We start from the raw sequence: 23584 nt of genomic DNA on the forward strand, positions 1-23584 counted from the left end.
TATCTGTATTGAAGGCCCAAGGGGCATATATATATCACACATGACTTGAGGTGCAAGGAAAGTAAACATAGACTAATAAGGACTCCTAGACTAATACTAATAGACTAATAAGGACTCCTAGACTAATACTAATACTTCCTAACCCCCCCCCCCCCCCCCCCTCAAATGCAAAGCGTATGCAATAGCATTGCATTTGAAGAAGTGTAATACTAAAAAACAATGATAATCCAAATCCGCGTCTTGAGAGTGTCGTTGTAGCATGAAGAGTCTTCAAAACCTGTCGAGTCGCCGAAGGAGAGAACGAAGAGATGGCACATCAGAGGTAGACACCGCATCACTTGAAGATACAACATAAGTATCAAGAGAAGATGGGTTGTCAAAAGAAGATGGCACATCAAGAGAATAAAGCGTTGTGCAGAAAATCATAGTCCATGACAACCGTCGGCGAAAGAAACTCGACGGATAAGGCACGATGAACGTAGATCGACAATGCAAAAGAAGTCCAAAAAATCCTATAGAAAACAACAAGGGCAAGTAGGCCACAAAAGTTGCATAGAGAGGATCAGGACCGGAGAAAGGCTGACGGACTAAGGTATGGTGGACTCGCATGGCATGAGAAACACATAATATCGGCGGATTTGGTGGACGCAGCGGAAAAGAAGAAAGCTAAAAGCTAGGAAGCATACACGACACAAAGATGCAAAATCCATCGTGTATGCAGAAGACATTGTATTTTTTTAAGCTAAGCTGCGAAGTAGCAGCAGAAAGTAGCTAGAATAGTTGGTTCATGAATTGACCCGTCCTCAGTGGTGCCTGAGCAGACATGTTCAACCAGCTAGCTAGCATCGCTGGTGCATGAATGGCTGGTGCAGGGTGGTTGAGTTGTAGCAGCCACCCGGGGCTGTGAGGCGACGTTGCAGCGGCCTTCGTGCGCAGCAGCGCTGGCCCGAGAGGAGAGCAGGGAGGCTGATGAGACAGCCCGGTGAAGCTGATTCGTCCAGTGGCACCACGACGGACGCCACGGCGGATCTGGCTACGTCAACACCTCCCGCTCCGGCCAAGCCTGCGCATGCCTCCAGCACTGCGAAGAGTGCGACGACAACAGGGTCGTCCAGCGGCACCACAACGGACCGGGAGCCGGACGGACGTAGCGAGACAGGGAGCAGGTCGCGGCGGGTGGAGTTGATACCAGATCGAGGCAGCAGCGGCCTCCAGATCGAGGGAGCAGCGACCGAAACGAATCTCCAGGACGACCTCCGCCGCGCCACGGCCTTCATCCACGGCTGGAGGCGGTGGCGGCTGGAGGCGGTGGGGGATCCGGCGGGGCGGCGGCTTGAAGCTGGCGTCGATCCGACAGTAGGTGGTGGATCCGGGCAGCGGACAAGCTGGTAGCGGGATCCAGCTAGGGCCAGCGGACAGCATCGCGAGATCCGGCAGGGGCCGGTGGGATCCGGCCTGATCTGCAGCACCCGGGGACAAAGACCCGCGGGGGCCGGCGGGACCGGCTGAAGATCGGGAGCCGGCGGGAGATCGGGATCCGGCGGGAGATCGGGATCCAACGACGGGAACGGCGGCTGGAGCAGGAACGGGAAAAAAAATGGATCGTGAGGACGAGTTGCGGCGTCCGGAGACCTAAACCTAGGCTCTAATACTATGTTAGAAAAGCAACTTATTTGTATTGAAGGCCCAAGGGGCATATATTTATTACACATGACTTGAGGTGCAAGGAAAGTAAACATAGACTAATAAGGACTCCTAGACTAATACTAATAGACTAATAAGGACTCCTAGACTAATACTAATACTTCCTAACAATACCCATGTCGCTTGGAAGATCTATCACATAAGCATTATCATTTATCTTCCTCACGATAGAGAAGGGCCCATGCCTTCGCTGCCTAAGCTTCCCTTTAACACCTAAGGGCAGCCTCTCTTTTCGGAGGTAGACCACCACCTTATCACCAACTTGGAATGATTCCGGCCTCCTTTTGCAGTCAACAAGTTGTTTATACTTCTGATTTTGTGCTTCCAAAACACCATGAATTTCTTCAAATAACTCGGTGTAATTATCAGCAAAGGACAATGCTGATTTTGAGTTTTCCCGTGATGGTAGCTTCACCAGGTCCACCACATGTGTTGGAACTTTAGTGTAGACAATGGAAAAAGGACTCCTTTCTGTGGATCTATGCTTGGAGTTGTTGTAGGAGAACTCCGCAAGAGATAAAGCCAAATCCCATTGTCCCTTTCTTTCTCCACAAATGCACCGGATCAGATTACCTAAAAATATGTTCGCCACTTCAGTTTGTCCATCTGTTTGTGGATGGGCAGTGCTAGAAAATTTCTAATCGGTGTTGAATTGCTTCCACAAAGTGAGCCAAAATGCAGCAAGAAACTTGCTATCACAGTCTGAGACGATGGACCTTGGAACTCCATGAAGTCTGACCACTTCTCGAAAGAATAGGTTTGCCACATGATGAGCATTCGTCGTCTTGCAGCATGGGATGAAATGAGCCATCTTAGAGAATCTATCCACGACCACAAACATGGAATCACTCCCTCATCTTGTTCTTGGCAAACCCAAGACGAAGTCCATAGAGATGTCCTCCCATGGAGCAATAGGAACAGGCAAAGGCATGTATAACCCTGTGTTCTGCACTTGGCCTTTGCAGGTTTGACATATAGGGCGTCTGTTAGAGCATATATCTCCATATGTGGTTTTGGTAATTGATGACAATTCCTATGGAATAATGGTTGCCTTAAGTTACATTCATAGGATTTGTCCATAGGCACTTCTTGAAGTCCATCTGTTGGGTTCAAGGAGTTTATATGATGACCAAGATGGTATTCAAGGTATTATCCAAAGAATGGTCATAGAGACACATGGTTGATCAAGATCTCAGACAAAGAGTAAATCAAGATGATCAACACACAAAGCGTACAAGATGTACCGAGAGGGATGAAGTGATCCCATGGTATGGTAAGCATTGTCCATTACGTGTTTTGTACTAACCCATGGTCTTCGTGAGAGTTCTATGTGGGGGTTAGGTGTGTTTCCATGGGCTTGCGTCAAAGGGAAGATCTCATACAACCCATGAAGTATGACGTCAAGTTGTGATCGTCATCAAGATTGCGATGTGCAAGTTCAAGTCGATCAGCACGAAGATATCATGCTTAAAGCTTGCCGTCCATTGTGGAGGCAATGGACTTGTGAAGATATGCTGAAGAGTGGCTCACCCATAGTGAGTATGGGGGAGCAATTAACTAGTCTTCATCAAGCCAACGCAATCAAGAAAGGTGGTCCATCTTGAGGAAGCCAAGATCATCATCATCTAGCTCAAGAGGACGAAGTGCAAGGTATAGGTTTGCCCTTGATAGGTTTTCTGTTTATGATAGATTGCTGTACTATCAAGGGGGGCTCTCAAGTGAGTAGCTTGATCGTATCATTCGTTAAGAGCTCAAACCATTTGCATCCTTGCATCATACTTCTTGGTTCTTGTTTGTTGTTTCTCTTTGTGAGTTTTAGAGCTTATGGTCATCTTCGTGACAAGCTCGAGTTCATCGAAAACGGAGTCCATATGCATCTACTATGATGTTTTCGATGTTAGAGTTTTTGCCGGTTCTTCATTCATAGAGGACTCACATCTCTATATCATTGGCATTTTCATATCTGCATGATCTTAAGATTTCCAGTCGCTGTTTGGATAGCTCTTGTCGTCCTGAATCCAACAAGCTTGGGTTTGCTCGATTCGGAGCTCGTATGCGAAAGTTATGGCTGTTTCTGTGGCGAGCGGTAGTACCGCTAGAGCTGGCGGTAGTACCGCTGGCCCTAGCGGTAGTACCGCTAGAGCTGGCGGTAGTACCGCTGGCCCAGCGGTACTACCGCCCCTGGCCAGCGGTAGTACCGCTCCAAGTTTTTAGTACCGTCATCTTTGCGGTTGTACTGCGTCGGACATTTTTGCGAAGACTTTCGTGACGGTGGCAGTGCCTTTGCACTACCAGGGGCCAGCGTTAGTACCGCTGGAGTGCCAGCGGTAGTACCGCTGCAACCAGCGGTAGTACCGCTAGCCGTCGGTAGTACCGCCCCTGGTCAGCGGTAGTACCGCTGGAATGCCAGCGGTAGTACCGCTGCAGCCAGCGGTAGTACCGCTGGAGCTCGGGCAAAGAGTGGGAAAACGGTTGGATTTTCCCCCCACTATATAAAGGGGGTCTTCTTCCCCCTTGGTCTTATCTATCCATTGAGCTCTTGTTCTACCTCCATTGTTGACATTCTTAGAGCTTGCTTACTCTCAATCCCTCCAATGATTCTTGCTTGTTCTTGAGGGAAAAGAGAGAGGAGATCTAGATCCACAACTCCACCAATCACTTTCTCCTCTATGTGAGGGGAACCCCTTGGATCTTGATCTTGGAGTTCTTTGTGAGCTCCTTGTTCTTCCTCTCATATTTCTCCATAGCTTTCGTTGTTGTGGAGGGATTTGAGTGTGAGGGACTTGACCACTTCGTGTGTTCTTGCCATTGCATTAGTTGCATCGGTTTGAGTTCTCCACGGTGATACGTGGAAGTGAAGTTTGAGAAGCTTATTACCTTTCTTACTTAGTACCCTAGATATTGTTCTTCGCGGATGCTTTGGCGTCCTAGAAGCTTGGTGGTGTCTCGGAGCTCAATCATTGTGGTGTGGAGCTCCGGGCAAGTGTCGGGGTCTCCAATTAGGTTGTGGAGATTGCCCCGAGCAATTTGTACGGGTACCGGTAACCGCCCCCAAGGGTTGCAACGTGTACGGGTTCGGTGACCGCCCCCAAGGTTTGCCATTTGTACGGGTTCGGTGACCGCCCTCAAGGGTCCCTTAGTGGAATCACGACATCTTGCATTGTGCGAGGGCGTGAGGAGATTACGGTGGCCTTAGTGGCATCTTGGGGAGCATTGTGCCTCCACACCGCTCTAACGGAGATTAGCATCCGCGAGGGTGTGAACTTCGGGATACATCATCGTCTCCCCGTGCCTCGGTTATCTCTTACCCGAACCCTTTACTTATGCACTTTACTTTGTGATAGACATATTGTTTATTGTAATATATCTTGCTATCACTTAGTTGTTTATCTTGCTTAGCATAAGTTGTTGGTGCACATAGGTGAGCCTAGTTGTTTGTAGGTTTTGTGCTTGACATATTAAACGTTAGTTTTATTCCGCATTTGTTCAAGCCTAAACCTTAATTATTTTAAAGCGCCTATTCACACCCCCCCCCCTCTAGGCGACATCCACATCCTTTCAATTGGTATCAGAGCTAGGTCTCTCTTTATTAGGTTTAACCACCTAGAGAGTAAGGATGTCGACTAGGGGTTTAGGATCCACTAACACTCTTAGTTTCGATGGTACAAATTTTGATGTTTGGGTAATTCGCATGCTTAATCACTTTCGGGTCTTGGACCCAAATTTAGAGCGAATTGTAGATATGGGTTTTTCTCCTCCAAAGGATTCTCAAAATATATCCTTAGAGGATGAGAAAAACTCTTATCTCAATGCTCAAGCTTCTAATGTGCTTTTTGATGCTTTGAGCAATGTAGTTATATTTCAACTCATGCCATTCCGGGATACTCATGAATTGTGGACAAAGCTTCAAGATAAATATGGTGTGTCCAAGATTTGTAGGGATGATTGTTCTCCCTCCACCTCCGGTCGTGTGGTCTTCTCAACTTCATCTACTTCACCTACATGTGGATTGCCACAAGGTAATGATATGTGAGTAGTGGTGACCATTGCAATAATGAAAGTGGGTTTATTGTTGATGATCCTTCATCACTATATTATTGCAATGCTTCATCTTTGGGCGTTAACACTTCGAGCACTCTAAATGTGTCACATGCTTGTGTTGCTAGTCCGTGCATATCATGTAAAAACTGCGTGTCTAAATCTCATGATGATATGCCTCCTATATCTTGTTGCCATGATAAAAATGTATATATTTCCTCGAGTTGTTGTGCTAACAATGTAGAGGAAATTCATCACTCCATGGAACAAGATGTGGCCTTGAATGATGCTTCAAGGGATCCTACATCATCATCTATTATGACTCACTTTTGCCTTATGGCTAAGGCTTCAAAGGTATCTCCTACTTTGAATTCCAATATATCTCATGATGATGATGTTGATGATAATGGGGATGAGGATAATGATAAAGAGAGTGATAATATTGCATCCTTAAAAATTAAGGGTGAAATGATTTTTAAATCTCTTTATAAGAATAAACTTGCTCGTTCCAACTTCTTGGAAATCATGTCTATTGCCACTGAGGGCAAGAAATACATTGAGGAGTTGGAAGCTCATCTTGAGGAGCATGAGGCCACCATTGAGACAATGGAAGGTCATGAGCGTGATTACGCTAATGAGATCGCAGAGCTATCTCAAGCTCTTGATAATGAACAAACCACCAAGGTATCTCTTGAGGAAACCTTTGCTCTAGAATTATCTAGATTAAAGGGATCTCTTGAGGACTATGAGCACCTCGAAAATGGCTCAAGGGCTATTAAGAGCTCGCTCATCGAACTCACCGAGTCTCATGCTCAACTTGAAGCTTCATATGCTAAAGAGCTTGCCAAGGTGCCCTCTCCTCTTATTGCTAATGATGATGCTTGTGCTACTAACTCTACTTCTTGTGAAGCATCCATTTTAAAGGAGAATGTTGAGCTAAGGGCTCAACTTGAGTTGCTATCTAGCAATTATGGAAAATTGGAAGAAAGTCATGTAATGCTCACAAACTCTCATGATGATCTTCTAGCATCCCATAATGTGCTAAAATTAGCTCATGAGGCTATTACTACCAAGGTAACATCGAGTGAGCCTCATGTGGACATTAGCACTACTTCTAGTCAAAAAGCTATATTGCCATGTGCTAGTCCTTGTAATTCATCTACTCATAATGTTGCTACATCTTGTGATGAATTACTTTCCATGCCTTGTTGCTCTAACAATGAAGCTTATACTTCCTCTAGTACTTGTGATGATACTAACCATGTAGAGGAAATCAATGAGCTCAAGGCCCAGTCACTTCCTTGAAGAAAGACTTGAAAAAGAGGCATGAAGGGATGTCCACACTCAACAATGTCTTGTGTGGACAAAAATCCCCGAATGATAAGAATGGACTTGGATTCAACTCCAACAAGAAGAAGAAGTCCAAAAGCTTCAAGAAGAAGGGCCAAGAACAAGTCAAGAATTTGGCCAAGATTATTTGCTTCAAGTGCAAAATTGAAAGGCACCATGTTAGATCTTGCCCACTAGAGAAGAAGCCCCAAAGTCACAAGCAACAAGGGAAGAGGCCACAAGTGCACTCACATACTCAACTACAAGTTGAAGAAAGGCCCCTTCCTAAGAAGAACCAAGCCAACACTCCTCATGTTGAGAAATCAATAGGGAAGAAATTAAAGGGTAGATGTTGCTACTTATGTCGTGAGAAGGGTCACTTCGCTTCTTCTTGCACGAGAGGTAATTTATCCAACCCAATCATTATTGATGATATCTATTCTCTTGGTAAGGATAAGGTTGGCAATGTGTTTGCCAAGTTTGTTGGTACTCAAAGTGGTGTCAAGAAAAGTACCATTTGGGTTGCCAAGCCTATTGTGACTAACCTCTTAGGACCCAACGTGGTTGGGGACCAACAAGTTCAAACTTGATCAATAGGTGAATTTGGAGGACATTAGAGACTTGGATACATAATGAAGAATTAAGGGATCTTCATCATTCATATTATCTCAAGCCAAGTCATTTGGATTATCAAGTTTCTATCTTATATCCAATGTGCCTCCTTACGATAACTTGTACTTAAACTATTTACATTGTTAGTTGCTTGCCCCTTTTGCATGTTGTGGTTTTGTACCTTGCATGTGTTTGTATATGTTGTGCTTCCAACTTGCTTATCTTGAGTAAGCGAATATGTGTATGTTGGTTTGCATATCATGTACATGTGAGTCTTGTATTGAGCCTTATTGCATCTTGTTTGTACCTTTGATTGGCTCTTGTGAGAGATTAATGGATTATTTCATTATGGGGGAGTGATGTGCTTTGCACACCTCACGATCCTATAAATATGTATACATGGGAAATACCACTTAGTATTGATATTTCAAGATTATCTAGCTTCTATGTGGTATCTCGTACTCATGAGAAATTCAAATTGTAAATGGTCCATTAATTGTCTCTTGTTGGTTTTTCGTTTGCCACTTATTAATATTGTTGGGTTATCACATTATGGGGGAGTAATATGCTATGTGCATATTACAAGACTAGAAAATGTGTACATTTGAGGTATTGCCACTTAGTGTTGATATTGTAAATTATCTTGTTCCTAGGTGGCATGTTTGCTCTACAAGTGTCATTTGCTTGCGTTTTATGGGTAAAGATGATCTTGGATATATTTGCGATCTACCAATGAGTATCATTTCCAAAATACTTCTTGTCCTTAACAATTGGTATTCCCATCATGTGGTAGAAATTGCTAACCATCTTTACATTAGATTTTGTGTTTCGTTTGTCTTCCTTGCCTCTTGTGGATCTATTTTAACTTGTCTAGTGTTTTTATAGATATAGAGAAAGTGATGATCCCATCTTGTGCATTTTGTATTTAAATACAAATTCTATATAATGCACAACCCTTGGGGGAGCTATCTTATTTTCTTTAGAACACTCTTTTTATTCGCCCATCATAAAATCTTTTGATCCCCATCAAGCGTATGTTGATGGGAGGCAAGTCTTGCTCTTTATGATGCTTTGTGCCATCATGAAAATTTGTCGAGGGTTTGGTTTGTTGGAACCTAGCTCTCTTTTGGAAACTAGATACCTCGTGTCTGTTTTCCTTCAATTGGTATCTTGTTTCCTTTTTGTTTGGCATGTGTCAATGGATATCTCATGCCTTGTTGTATATTTTAATTGATATCCCTCAAGTGATAGTTTTTCATTTGCTATCTTATTATCACTTGATACCTTGTCTTTTGGTATCTTATCAACTATATGTCGATTGGATTCTTGAAAGCCTTGAGCATGCATATTTACTATATGTATTTCCTTTGGCATGCTTTCTTTCTTTGACCCAATATATAGGGGAAACTCCACCTTGTCATAAAATGGCTAACGTGTGTATGAAATTCAAATTCATATCTATATGCACATATGTATGTGGAGTTTGTCCTATGTATTGTTGGTTTTCTAACTCTTTGGTCCCAATGAGTTTGGGCACCATTTTGTTTGTTTTGTTGTTCCAGGAACAATTGGAGATGCATTGGATGCTCGGCTCACCTATAAGGAAGGTGTTGAGACCATGTGATTATTGAAGTCAAGTTAGGATGATCAAAGAACAACTATCTACTACATCAATCCAATGTTGTCTCGGTAACAAATATCTACTTCATGCATTCTTTTCTTGCAAAGGCCCCTGTCTTTTCTTTACAGGTTGCATCATGGCATGAATCTCTTGATTCGTTCTTGTAGTACTTGTTTCCTTTCTCAAAGCATCCTAACGATGATGTCTTATTACTAGTTGGGATGTCTTTGATGTTCGTATGTTGGAAGCTCATATTGTACAATAAGAAAATATTAGGCCATGTGCTATGCTTCCAAGCAAAAGATTTTATTGATATATTTATGACTTCCTTTTGGATATCTAGTTTGTTCCTTCTTGTAACCATTTCGTGTGTACATTCTTCTTTGTGGATATATATCATCATAATTGTCTTCTACTTAGAATCTTTTACACATGAGAGAAGTTACATCTCTAATTGATATCCTCTTTTCTTTTACGTCCACTGTTGCATTTCCTTTTTCAGTTTTTGATGGCTTCGTGAAAGGATTTGTCTTGAGTGCGTATCTTATTTTCCTACATCTTGATGCACTCTTTGGCCGTGAAGATTATTTTTCCTCATGCCTGTCTTGATGAGGGTTTTGCCATTTGATCGGTATCCCCCCTCTCTTAACAAGGTTCTTATTTCCTTTCTTCACCATGGGTTGTCACAAACGTTGGTTCTTATTTTGTTTATTAGTAAGCTTGTGAACCCATTTTCTAGTATGTGTGTGTGGGAATGATATGTCTTGCACTTTGTGTCTCATTTCATCAAGACTATGTTGATGAGTAATGTTCATCCTTATCTTAGTCTTCTCAAATGCCCTGCCATGACTCACACACATTATTTTGGTTGAGCCTAATCTTAAGTTGCTTCTTTTACATGTTGCTCAACCACTTGTTTTGTGCAAGAGATTTGCTTATTGTGTCATCTTTCTTCTTGCACCCGTTGTGTGTTTTTATTAATTTTGGGGGAGCAACGATCCTATTTTGTGCACTTGTATCATATACAAAAATCTCTTATTAGTGCACAAATCATGGGGAGCTTCTCTAGTTTTGATAAAACACTCCGTTGCTTTTATCATAATATCTTTTATTCATGTGGTTCAAAGGACCATATGATTGTTTGTTCCATCCGGTATCTTTTGATTGTTTGCCTCTATTTTGGTATGTCCTTGTGGCATACAATTCTTTTATTTGCAATCTTTGGGTCCTCAATATAGTTTGTTTTCCTCCAACTACTTATCATTGTATTTGTATATTTCTTTGCACTAATTTGCTGAGAAGTACACACTTTTTGGAGGACCACCAAATATATTGGCTTTCTAAACTTTTCGTCCATTTTGGCAATCGATGCCAATGGGGGAGAAGTTTAGAGAGTTTACTTTGGATATGTTTAGAGGGGTTTGCTTTTATTGCGTAAGCATTTACATCTTGCACGCATGCAGTATTGTTTTGTATGTGTGCGGTTGGTTATGCTTATTTCCTTATATAAACTCTCTTGAAGTAGTTGTCATCAATTACCAAAATGGGGGAGATTGTTAGAGCATATATCTCCATATGTGGTTTTGGTAATTGATGACAATTCCTATGGAATAATGGTTGCCTTAAGTTACATTCATAGGATTTGTCCATAGGCACTTCTTGAAGTCCATCTGTTGGGTTCAAGGAGTTTATATGATGACCAAGATGGTATTCAAGGTATTATCCAAAGAATGGTCATAGAGACACATGGTTGATCAAGATCTCAGACAAAGAGTAAATCAAGATGATCAACACACAAAGCGTACAAGATGTACCGAGAGGGATGAAGTGATCCCATGGTATGGTAAGCATTGTCCATTACGTGTTTTGTACTAACCCATGGTCTTCGTGAGAGTTCTATGTGGGGGTTAGGTGTGTTTCCATGGGCTTGCGTCAAAGGGAAGATCTCATACAACCCATGAAGTATGACGTCAAGTTGTGATCGTCATCAAGATTGCGATGTGCAAGTTCAAGTCGATCAGCACGAAGATATCATGCTTAAAGCTTGCCGTCCATTGTGGAGGCAATGGACTTGTGAAGATATGCTGAAGAGTGGCTCACCCATAGTGAGTATGGGGGAGCAATTAACTAGTCTTCATCAAGCCAACGCAATCAAGAAAGGTGGTCCATCTTGAGGAAGCCAAGATCATCATCATCTAGCTCAAGAGGACGAAGTGCAAGGTATAGGTTTGCCCTTGATAGGTTTTCTGTTTATGATAGATTGCTGTACTATCAAGGGGGGCTCTCAAGTGAGTAGCTTGATCGTATCATTCGTTAAGAGCTCAAACCATTTGCATCCTTGCATCATACTTCTTGGTTCTTGTTTGTTGTTTCTCTTTGTGAGTTTTAGAGCTTATGGTCATCTTCGTGACAAGCTCGAGTTCATCGAAAACGGAGTCCATATGCATCTACTATGATGTTTTCGATGTTAGAGTTTTTGCCGGTTCTTCATTCATAGAGGACTCACATCTCTATATCATTGGCATTTTCATATCTGCATGATCTTAAGATTTCCAGTCGCTGTTTGGATAGCTCTTGTCGTCCTGAATCCAACAAGCTTGGGTTTGCTCGATTCGGAGCTCGTATGCGAAAGTTATGGCTGTTTCTGTGGCGAGCGGTAGTACCGCTAGAGCTGGCGGTAGTACCGCTGGCCCTAGCGGTAGTACCGCTGGCCCTAGCGGTAGTACCGCTAGAGCTGGCGGTAGTACCGCTGTCCCAGCGGTACTACCGCCCCTGGCCAGCGGTAGTACCGCTCCAAGTTTTTAGTACCGTCATCTTTGCGGTTGTACTGCGTCGGACATTTTTGCGAAGACTTTCGTGACGGTGGCAGTGCCTTTGCACTACCAGGGGCCAGCGTTAGTACCGCTGGAGTGCCAGCGGTAGTACCGCTGCAACCAGCGGTAGTACCGCTAGCCGTCGGTAGTACCGCCCCTGGTCAGCGGTAGTACCGCTGGAATGCCAGCGGTAGTACCGCTGGAGCTCGGGCAAAGAGTGGGAAAACGGTTGGATTTTCCCCCCACTATATAAAGGGGGTCTTCTTCCCCCTTGGTCTTATCTATCCATTGAGCTCTTGTTCTACCTCCATTGTTGACATTCTTAGAGCTTGCTTACTCTCAATCCCTCCAATGATTCTTGCTTGTTTTGAGGGAAAAGAGAGAGGAGATCTAGATCCACAACTCCACCAATCACTTTCTCCTCTATGTGAGGGGAACCCCTTGGATCTTGATCTTGGAGTTCTTTGTGAGCTCCTTGTTCTTCCTCTCATATTTCTCCATAGCTTTCGTTGTTGTGGAGGGATTTGAGTGTGAGGGACTTAGACCACTTCGTGTGTTCTTGCCATTGCATTAGTTGCATCGATTTGAGTTCTCCACGGTGATACGTGGAAGTGAAGTTTGAGAAGCTTATTACCTTTCTTACTTAGTACCCTAGATATTGTTCTTCGCGGATGCTTTGGCGTCCTAGAAGTTTGGTGATGTCTCGGAGCTCAACCATTGTGGTGTGGAGCCCCGGGCAAGTGTCGGGGTCTCCAATTAGGTTGTGAAGATTGCCCCGAGCAATTTGTACGGGTACCGGTAACCGCCCCCAAGGGTTGCCACGTGTACGGGTTCGGTGACCGCCCCCAAGGTTTGCCATTTGTACGGGTTCGGTGACCGCCCTCAAGGGTCCCTTAGTGGAATCACGACATCTTGCATTGTGCGAGGGCGTGAGGAGATTACGGTGGCCTTAGTGGCATCTTGAGGAGCATTGTGCCTCCACACCGCTCTAACGGAGATTAGCATCCGCGAGGGTGTGAACTTCGGGATACATCATCGTCTCCCCGTGCCTCGGTTATCTCTTACCCGAACCCTTTACTTATGCACTTTACTTTGTGATAGACATATTGTTTATTGTAATATATCTTGCTATCACTTAGTTGTTTATCTTGCTTAGCATAAGTTGTTGGTGCACATAGGTGAGCCTAGTTGTTTGTAGGTTTTGTGTTTGACATATTAAACGTTAGTTTTATTCCGCATTTGTTCAAGCCTAAACCTTAATTATTTTAAAGCGCCTATTCACCCCCCCCCCCCCCCCCCGCCTAGGCGACATCCACATCCTTTCAGCGTCGCTGAACAAACTTTCCAGCATCTCTCTTTAGTTGTGGCCAAAAGTAGCGAGCTTCTAGGTTAGCGATAGTATTGTCTCGTCCAACATGGCCACTAAGATCACATGAATGGAGTTCACTAATTAGTTTGTCACGCAAAGAACTCCTTGGAATGCATGAACGATCATTTTTGAAGAGATAGCCATCCTGCACCAAATAGTCATCACCTAATGGCTGGTCCCTGAGGTGCTTTATCCAAACATGGCCAAAGTCTTCATCATCCTCAATAACTCCCTTATTTGATCCATACCTGGAAGTTCAGCCTCAAAAGAAGTCAAGAGGCATGCACGACGACTCAAAGCATCGGCCACTCGGTTAGTTCCAGATTTACGCACAATGAGATAGTTAAATCTCTCTAGATATGTTGCCCATCTTGCTAGCATGTGATCAATATGCTTTTGATTTCTAAAATGTTTCAAGGATTGATGGTCACTATAAACAATGAACTCTTTAGGCAGCAAATAGACTTCCCAAGTCTTCAAGGCTCTGATAACGGCATACAATTCTTGCTGATAGGTACTCCATTTTTGTCTAGCTTCGCTTAACTTCTCACTAAAAAAAGCAACAGGCTTCCTTTCTTGAGATAGAACAGCTCCAATGCCTACTCCACTTGCATCACATTCCAACTCAAAAGTCTTGTTGAAATCAGGTAGAACCAAGACAGGAGCTTATGAGAGCTTTTGCTTGATCTCATTGAAACTAGCTTCAGCCGCTTCTGTCCATTGGAACTTTCCTTTCTTCGGGCACTCGGTAATTGGTGCCATGATAGTGCTGAAATTCTTCAAATCGCCTATAGAAAGTTGCAAGGCCATGAGAACTTCTTACCTCAGAAATGGTCTTTGGAGTTGGCCATTCTCGGATTGCTTCAATCTTAGAATCATCAACACGAATATAGTCACATGTTATGATGAATCCTAGGAAAAGAAGTTGTGTTTGCAGGAAAACACATTTTTTCAAGTTGACGTAGAGCTCATTTTCCCTTAGTACTTCTAGCACCTTCTGAACGTGGTCAAACTGTTCATCCTTATCTTTGTTGTAGATCAAGATGTCATCAAAATAGACCACAACAAAGTGGGATAAGAAAGGTCGAAGGACCTGATTCATTAAGTGCATGAAGGTACTTTGGTGCATTTGAGAGTCCAAATGGCATGACTAGCCATTCAAACAACCCTTCCTTCGTTTTGAAGGCTGTTTTCCATTCATCCCTAGGTCTAATACGGATTTGATGATATCCGCTTGTTAAATCTAGCTTTGTGAACACTCTTGCTCCAGTAAGCTGATCCAACATATCATCCAGACGGGGAACAGGGAATCTATACCTTAGATTTGATCTTGTTAACGGCTCTACTGTCCGTACACATGCGCCAAGATCCATCTTTCTTTGGCGCGAGTACGGCTGGTACAACACATGGGCTAATACTTTCTCGAATGTGCCCCTTTTGCAGCAATTCCTCCACTTTCTGCTTCAATATTTCATGCTCTTTTGACTCATTCGATAGTGTGGGAGATTAGGAAGACTTGCTCCCGGAATTAAGTCAATTCTATGTTGAATTCCTCTCATCGGTGGCAGGCCTTGTGGCTCTCCAAGTATGTTATGAAATTCTGCTAATAAGCCACGTACCTTTGCTGGAATTTCAACAGTCGGGTGCTCTTCTCCTTTCACAATAAGTGCAACACATAAATCTGACTCCTTCAAGTCTTCCATAAACTCATTAGAGGTGTGGGAAATAGTTAAACATACTTTTCCCCTCCTCCTTAGAGATATTACCATCAGTTTTATTTTGTACAATAATGATCTATCTCTTGTTCCAAATGAAAGAGTAAGAATTTTCCTTGCCCTTGTGTGTTGTATCCACATCAAATTGCCAAGGTCTCCGAAGAAGAACATGGCTGGCGTCCATATCAACTACGTCACACAACACATTTGAGCGATAATGCTTGCCCAAAGAAAGTGGCAGGTTGCATTGTTTGATGATCCTCATATTCACTCCTTTCTTGATCCATCCAATAGTGTAGGGATTTGGATGATCATGGGTTTCAAGTTTTAAATGGTTCACCAACATCTGGGAGCTAAGATTATCATGGCTGCAACTATCAATCACTAATTTGCACACCTTGCCATTCACCATACATTTGCTCTCAAATATTTTCTTCCGTTGTGTGTCGTCAAGTTGTGGTGTGGAACATAGGAGACGCTGAATCACACATACCACCTCTTCACCTTCTTCTTGATAAACCTCTTGTCCCTCTACATCTTCAGATTCGTATTCTTCCGCATCGTCTTCACCGTCATGGATAGTTGTGTTAACAAATTTCCTTAGTGGGCAACCGCTGGATATGTGTCCCTCTTCACCACAGCCGCCAGGAGCTCGACCTTCAAGCCACGCGGCTCCCGCCAGTATGCCATGGTCGCAGCCCAGCCATCTACTGACGACTCCCAGCGCCGCTCGACGCCGCGGATGGGGGGCAACCTCCATTCACTTCGGCCGCGGCCGGCGGCTGCGCCTCCTCCCCTCCTACTACACCTCCTGATGCCCCTCGCTCGCACAGCCGTAGCGGAGTGCCCACGCCCGTGTCCACGCCCGCAGGAGAGCCCCGCAGCCCCATGCGCACTCGGCACCAAGCCTCGCGCCGCTCCGACCGGACTTCCCCGCATATCGCCGTGGCCAATTGACGGTGCATCGGGTACCAGCACCACTCTCTCTCCCTCTCCTTACTCCCATGTCTCTCTCCCTTGTCCCTCTCTCATGCACCTCCCCTCTCTCTCTCTCTCTCTCTCTCCAGGACGCTTGAGGACGCTGGCTGAAGCCGGATCCGCCGTCGGCCATGAGCCAGCAACCACCGGGAACAAGCTCCCCTGTACCCGTCAGGAGAAACTCCCTATACACGCCGGTCATGAGCTCGTACAGGCGGTTGGTGCCTCCCATGTACACGGGAGAATGAGAAGATAACCTTATCCTTTGAATATTTTATGTTTTCATCCTTCATGTTTCTCTTATTTACTAAAATTCCCAACTGTTTGGTGTTTTTTGCCAAGTTAGCTTCTTATAATCCAGCCCCACTATCAGAAAGTGATCAAACGAGTCAAATCCCCCTATCTATGCTTTTTGCAATTTCCTCAAACAAAGCCCCAAATGTGATGGTTTCTTGCAATTAACCCCATACAAAACTATTAGGTGTTAGAGTTATAATATAAGTCATGTACCCTTTTGTATTTATCACAATATATAAGGGGTTTCCTGCATATAGTCCACCACCTGTACATGTATATATACCGGCCTATGGCCTCATGGGAATACAAGTTGCATATTCCTAACATGGTATTAGAGCTAGGTCAATTTTCTGCACGCTGCAACTCGTGCGATTGATCCGTCTCTCTACTCCCGATCGAAGCTGGTCCTCGATCTCCTCCTCCCTCGTCATGTCAAAGCTGCTGGAACTCGAAGCCCCAGCCAGCCCCGATCCCAGCGGCCCCGACTCCTCCTCCCTTGTCCCGTCGAAGCTGCTGTTGGATATTGCATCGACGCACCAGCCAGCCCCGATCCCAGCGGCTCCAGTGGCCCCGACCGCGTCTCGATCTGCAAACAGACCAACTCGGCGGAGCCCAGCTCCGATCTAGGCGGCGCACCAGCCAGCCCCGATCCAGGCGGCACCAGTGGCCCCGACCGCGTCTCGATCTGCAACAGACCAACTCGGCGGAGCCCAGCCCCGATCCAGGCGGCGGCTCGATCTGCAACCTCCAGCCCCGATCTGACCAGCAGCCAGCCCAGATCTCCGCCAGATTGCTGCCTGCTGGATCCCGTCGCCACCAACTTTTGATCTCGTCGCCCAGATTCTCCTGTCTCGACGCGATCTCTAAAAAAAAAGTCTGCTGCATCCGGCTACGTTGTTGTTCCTCGTTGTCCGGTGATCTTTGATGGCACTAACTACACCAAGTTCATTGGCTTCATGCGCATTCACATGCGTGGCATCCGCATATGGGGTTTTCTTTCTGGCGAGGTCTGCCATCCGCCATGTACGGTTCCTCCCGTGGCTCCCACTCCGCCAACCCCACCGGCTCTTCCTACGGATGCTCCTCAGGCCGCAAAGGATGCGGCTAAGCTTGCTGATGAGGCCGCTATCCGTGCTTATGATGAGAAGGTTTTGGCTTATGAGGAGGCTCTTCAGACGTATCATGGTGCTCTGTCTGCTACACCCAGTGGCTTGATGATGATGCTCGTGCTGCAGCAGTTCTCACTGCTAGCGTTCTGCCTCAGTATGCCTCTGAGTTTCTGGGCCTTCCTACTGTGTTTGAGATGTGGACTCGCCTTCGTCAGCGCTATGAGCCCTCGGGTGATGCCTTATACCTCTCTATGGTCCGTCAGGAGCATGCTCTTCAGCAGGGTGACTCTACTGTTGATGACTTCTATGCACAGAGTTCTGCTATCTGGCGCCAGCTTGATTCTCTCCGCAGTGCTGGTTGTCGTACTTGCCCCTGTTGCCAGGCTGTCCAGGCCGATTTGGAGTTCCATCGCGTCTACGAGTTCCTATCTCGGCTCCGTAAGGAGTTTGAGCCCCGGCGTGCTCAGTTGTTTGCTCGTGGCCGTATCTCTCTCATGAAGGCGCTTTCTGAGATTCGTGCTGAGGAGACTCGCTTGCGTGGTGCTGGTTTGCTGGAGGTTCCCTCGGTGCTTGCTGCTCGGGCTACTTCTACGCCACCTGCTGCACCGACCCCTTCTCGCTCGAGTGCTCCGCCGCTCTTGCCTACTCCTTCTGAAGGCTCAAGTCGCCCCCGTCCACATTGTGGCTACTGCAACAATGATGGTCATATTGAGTCCAACTGCTACACGAAGAAGAAACACTTGCGCAAGGCGCGATCATCATCTACACAGACCTCGTCATCTACATCGACAGCTTCAGCCATTGCTTTGACTGAGCAGGATATTCTGAGACTTAAGCGCCTGCTCGCTGCTTCAGGTTCTTCACGGGTACTGCTGGTTCTGTGACTGAGGCTTCCCGCACTGAGCAACCACCTTCTACACAGTCAGGTACATCCCCATGGGTTCTGGACTCTGGAGCTTCCTTCCATATGACTTCTAATCCTTCCACTCTGTCCTCCCTTCGATCGCTTGATTCTCCTGTTCATGTCCTCACCGCTGATGGTACTCCCCTTCCTGTCGTTAGTAGAGGCACTCTTACCACTCCTTATTCTGTTCCTGATGTTGCTCATGTTCCTCGACTTACCATGAATCTGCTTTCCGCTGGTCAACTTGCTGATTCTGGTTGTCGTGTCATCCTTGACCTCGACTCTTGTTCTATCCAGGACCGTCGCACGCACACTCTGGTTGGGGCTGGTCCTCGCCGCCGTGATTCTGAGGGTCTTTGGGAGTTGGACTGGCTTCATGTTCCTTCTGCTGCCCACTCTATCGCCAGTTCTTCCGCTTTGGTCGCCTCGGCTACTGGTTCCTTCCAGCAGTGGCATCATCGACTTGGTCATCTGTGTGGTTCTCGTTTGTCGTCGTTAGTTCGTCGAGGTCTTCTGGGGTCTGTCTCAGGAGATGCCTCTTTAGAGTGTCAGGGTTGTCATCTTGGCAAGCAGATTCAGTTACCATATCCACATAGTGAGTCGGTGTCTAAGCGTCCTTTTGATTTAGTTCATTCCGATGTATGGGGTCCGGCTCCCTTCGCTTCGAAAGGGGGTCATAAATACTATATTATTTTCATAGATGACTTCTCTCGTTACACATGGCTTTATTTCATGACTTCTCATAGTGAGGTGTTGTCCATTTATAAGCGTTTTGCTGCCATGGTTCATACTCGGTTCTCTTTTCCCATTCGTGTGTTTCGTGCTGACTCCGCTGGCGAGTATATCTCTAAGATGTTGCGTGGTGTTCTTGCTGAGCAAGGGACTCTCTCAATTCTCTTGTCCTGGTGCTCACGCTCAGAATGGCGTGGCTGAGCGCAAGCATCGTCATCTTCTTGAGACGGCTCGTGCACTGATGATTGCTGCCTCTCTCCCGCCTCATTTTTGGGCTGAGGCCGTCTCCACCTCCACCTATCTCATCAATTTCCAGTCTTCCGCTGCTCTACAGGGTGGTGTTCCTTTCGAGCGTCTTTTTTATCGTTCTCCCGATTATTTGATGCTTCGCTTGTTTGGTTGTGTTTGCTATGTTCTTCTTGCCCCCCGCGAACGCACCAAACTGACCGCTCAGTCTGTTGAGTGTGTCTTCTTAGGCTATAGTGATGAGTATAAGGACTATCGTTGTTGGGATCCTATCGGTCGTCGGATGCATATCTCTCGGGATGTGACTTTCGATGAGTCTCGTCCCTTCTACCCACGCCATCTTCCTCGACTTTTTCAATGGAGGATATCTCTTTCCTCACTTTTCCTGACACACCTATCACACCCGTCGAGCCTTTGCCTATTCGTTCCGCTCCCTCTGCTTCTCCACCTCCGGTCGATTTGTCGCCACCATCTTCCACGGTCTCCTCGTCTAGCATGTCACTGGATTCTACACCTTCATCTCCGGTGACTTCTTCGTCGCCACTCCCCGATTCTACATTGGCGATTCCTCCTTCCATTGTTCCATCTTTTCCTCAGTGTTACACTCGTCGTTCACGTTCTGTGGATGCCTCTGTGGATGTGTCGTCGTCCTCGTCTCAGCCTACTTATGGCTTGCGTTCTCGTCCTCGTCCGCCTGTTGATCGTTTTGGATTTTCCACCGCTGGTGCTGCTGTTCTTGAGCCGACTACTTATCATCAGGCTGTTGTTCATCTTGAATGGCAGTTTGCGATGGCAGAGGAGATTGCTGCTCTTGAACGCACTGGTACGTGGGATCTTGTTTCCCTTCCTCCCGGAGTCCGTCCCATCACTTGTAAGTGGGTCTACAAGGTTAAGACTCGCTCTGATGGTTCTCTTGAGCGTCACAAAGCTCGTCTTGTGGCTCATGGTTTTCAGCAGGAGCATGGTCGTGATTATGACGAGACTTTTGCTCCTGTGGCTCATATGACCATTGTTCGTACACTTCTTGTCGTGGCCTCTACACGCCACTGGTCTATCTCTCAGCCTGATGTTAAGAATGCTTTTCTTAATGGTGAGTTGCGTGAGGAGGTGTACATGCAGCCACCACCTGGGTATTCTGTTCCTGATGGCATGGTGTGTCGTCTTCGTCGCTCTCTCTATGGCCTTAAGCAAGCCCCCCGCGCCTGGCTTGAGCGTTTTGCCTCTATGGTGACTGTCGCTGGTTTTTCACCCAGTGCTCATGATCCAGCATTGTTTATTCACCTTTCTCCTCGTGGTCGGACTCTTCTTCTCTATGTTGATGACATGGTCATCACTGGAGATGACCCCGAGTATATTGCCTTTGTTAAGGCCCGTCTTAGTGAGCAGTTCCTTATGTCTGATCTTGGACCTCTTCGCTACTTTCTTGGGATTGAAGTTTCTTTTACCTCTGATGGCTTCTTTATATCCCAGGAAAAGTATATCCAGGATCTTCTTGCTCGTGTTGCTCTTACTGATGAGCGCATTGTTGAGACTCCTATGGAGCTCAATGTTCACCTCTGTGAAACTGATGGTGATCCCCTACCTGACCCGACGCGTTATCGTCATCTTGTTGGCAGTCTTGTTTACCTAGCTGTCACTCGTCCGGATATCTCTTACCCGGTTCATATTCTGAGTCAGTTCGTCTCTGCTCCCACGTCGGTTCACTATAGTCATCTCCTCCATGTTCTCCGATATCTTCGGGGCACGATCTCTCACCGTCTATTCTTTCCTTGCTCCAGTTCCTTACAGCTTCAGGCCTATTCGGATGCTACGTGGGCTAGTGATCCTTCAGATCGCCGTTCACTTTCTGCTTACTGTGTTTTTCTTGGTGGTTCTCTCATTGCCTGGAAGACGAAGAAACAGGTTGCAGTTTCCCGTTCGAGTGCAGAGGCTGAGTTGCGAGCGATGGCTCTTTTGACGGCAGAGGTGACTTGGTTACGGTGGTTACTTCAGGATTTTTGGTGTTTCTGTCACTACACCGACTCTGCTCTTATCTGACAATACAGGCGCTATTAGCATTGCGCGCGACCCTGTGAAGCATGAGCTCACCAAGCATATTGGCGTTGATGCTTTCTATGTGTGCGCTGTTATTGCTCTTCAGTATGTGCCTTCCGAGTTACAGTTGGCGGATTTCCTGACGAAGGCCCAGACTAGAGCACAACATGGCTTTTATCTCTCCAAACTCAGTGTTGTTCATCCACCATGAGTTTGAGGGGGGGGGGGTGTTAGAGTTATAATATAAGTCATGTACCCTTTTGTATTTATCCCAATATATAAGGGGTTTCCTGCATATAGTCCACCACCTGTACATGTATATATACCGGCCTATGGCCTCATGGGAATACAAGTTGCATATTCCTAACAAGGTGCACCTTATACAAGTTTCAATGGGTAATTGTATATTTTATCTCTATTTATGAAATAGTTAACAGTAAAAGTAAACAGAAGGAAAGATTGTCAACCTGTATTGAAAACATTATCGGCATTTTTTAGCTGAAACTGTTCTAACTTCTTCAGCATTTCCTTCAATTTAGTTTCACAATTATCAAGTGTGGAAACTATCTCAGCGTCTTCTTGTGTGGACTTCTGTTGAAGCTGGTCACAAGCACATGACAAATATTAACTACAAAATTGAAAGGTAGAAGTTATCCTTGCAGCAAGTTTCAGAACTAAACTTACAGCAATGGGACGACGAGATTTATTAAGCAGAAACAGAATCTCTTCCATCTGTTCTCTGTTCTTCCACATGTTCTCATCTATTTTATGGGCAGGTACACCAGATGCCTCTTGTTCCAAGTGCTCCTCATCTTGGACATGCAAAACAGATAGATTTATCATGTCAGAACAATGCTTGCTTCAGAAAGATCACCCAAGCAATGTTCCATAATTTAGAAAGCCAAAAGGTTACAGCTGATGTCCTAGTGAAAATCTACTTCTTTTCTTAGATAGTAAGGTACAAATATGAAATGGTTTTAATCTTAGCGTTAACCCTTACACATTCGTAAAACTTCTGCTAATAACACCCTCCATGGATTTACAACACACATCGCAAGAAACCAACATATGAGATCTGCCACTGATAACTTATGCTAGCCTGCATATTTCCCTATCTTAAATGGGACTTGACCTTTTTCCATAGACTAAGTTCATCTTGCTTTTCCACTGCTCGTCTCACTGATAAGTGGGGTCGGTACCAGTGTGTCAACTAAGTGGACAAAACATATTCATTCGGGATTTACAGTCAAAATGGAAATCTCCATTTCAAAATGTTAGTTACGAAACAATTGTCCCTGCTCCCAATTTCCTGCCTAATTTCCCTTTCTAAGAGAGTTACATTTGTTTTTCCACTTCTAATGTGAGCATCCACCATACAAGTACCAGGGATTTTCCCTTTATATTTCTAATAATTTATTTTCATTGTTTGTCTTACCTAAAATTAACCATATGGCACCCTTTGTGACGCACAGGTCTTTTACAGGTAGATCGCATATGATCTTACTACAGAGATGAAACATAAATGGCTTCTAGGACTAATGAGCAACACCCGAATGTAACAAATTAGACGCCCCTGTCAAACCAAACATCCACGAGGCCAACAAAAGCACTATAGAAAGGCCAATTATAATTAGTGCATGCCAAGGATCAAATCCTGCTGCAGTTTCAGCTTCTAGACTAAACTTTCAAGTCAATTAAGTATTTAGTGGCATTTAGCAACTCATACCATATAACAGCACTAGTAACTAGTTAGTCACTGACCAAATTCTGCATAATCTATACCTATTAATAAAGGAAATAAGTATTCTTAGTCCGTCATGCTATTTTATAGAAAACTCCCTAACGTTTCTGACATTAAACGATACCCATATCTTCTAAACCGTAACTCCAAATTTAATATTTTATATATGGAATTTGATTAAAAAATAATAAATAAAGATGGTTATATGCATCGATTGATGCAGAGACCGGAGTTTTTAACCTCCTTTGAAAAAAAAAAGACAAGAGGCAACAATTTTCAGCTTATGGAAAATAATACGACAAGGCTCTGCATGGGCGTCCTCCTCCTTCCATGCCTTCTCGG

General features: G+C 45.1%; 1 protein-coding gene across 3 annotated transcripts in view; it reads right to left on the minus strand.

The window, feature by feature from the left end:
* Positions 1-23584, minus strand: part of LOC123428985 — a 58604-nt gene that overhangs the window by 33916 nt on the left and 1104 nt on the right. For all 3 annotated transcript variants that reach the window (XM_045113058.1, XM_045113065.1, XM_045113073.1), the window contains exons 2-3: positions 22186-22313; positions 21969-22101 (exon numbers count right to left, since the gene is read on the minus strand). In XM_045113058.1, coding sequence (XP_044968993.1) covers positions 21969-22101; positions 22186-22313 — 261 coding nt within the window. The remainder of the gene's footprint in view (positions 1-21968; positions 22102-22185; positions 22314-23584) is intronic.

This window comes from Hordeum vulgare, chromosome 1H, assembly GCF_904849725.1.
Source record: "Hordeum vulgare subsp. vulgare chromosome 1H, MorexV3_pseudomolecules_assembly, whole genome shotgun sequence".
NCBI classification, from domain to species: Eukaryota; Viridiplantae; Streptophyta; class Magnoliopsida; order Poales; family Poaceae; genus Hordeum; species Hordeum vulgare.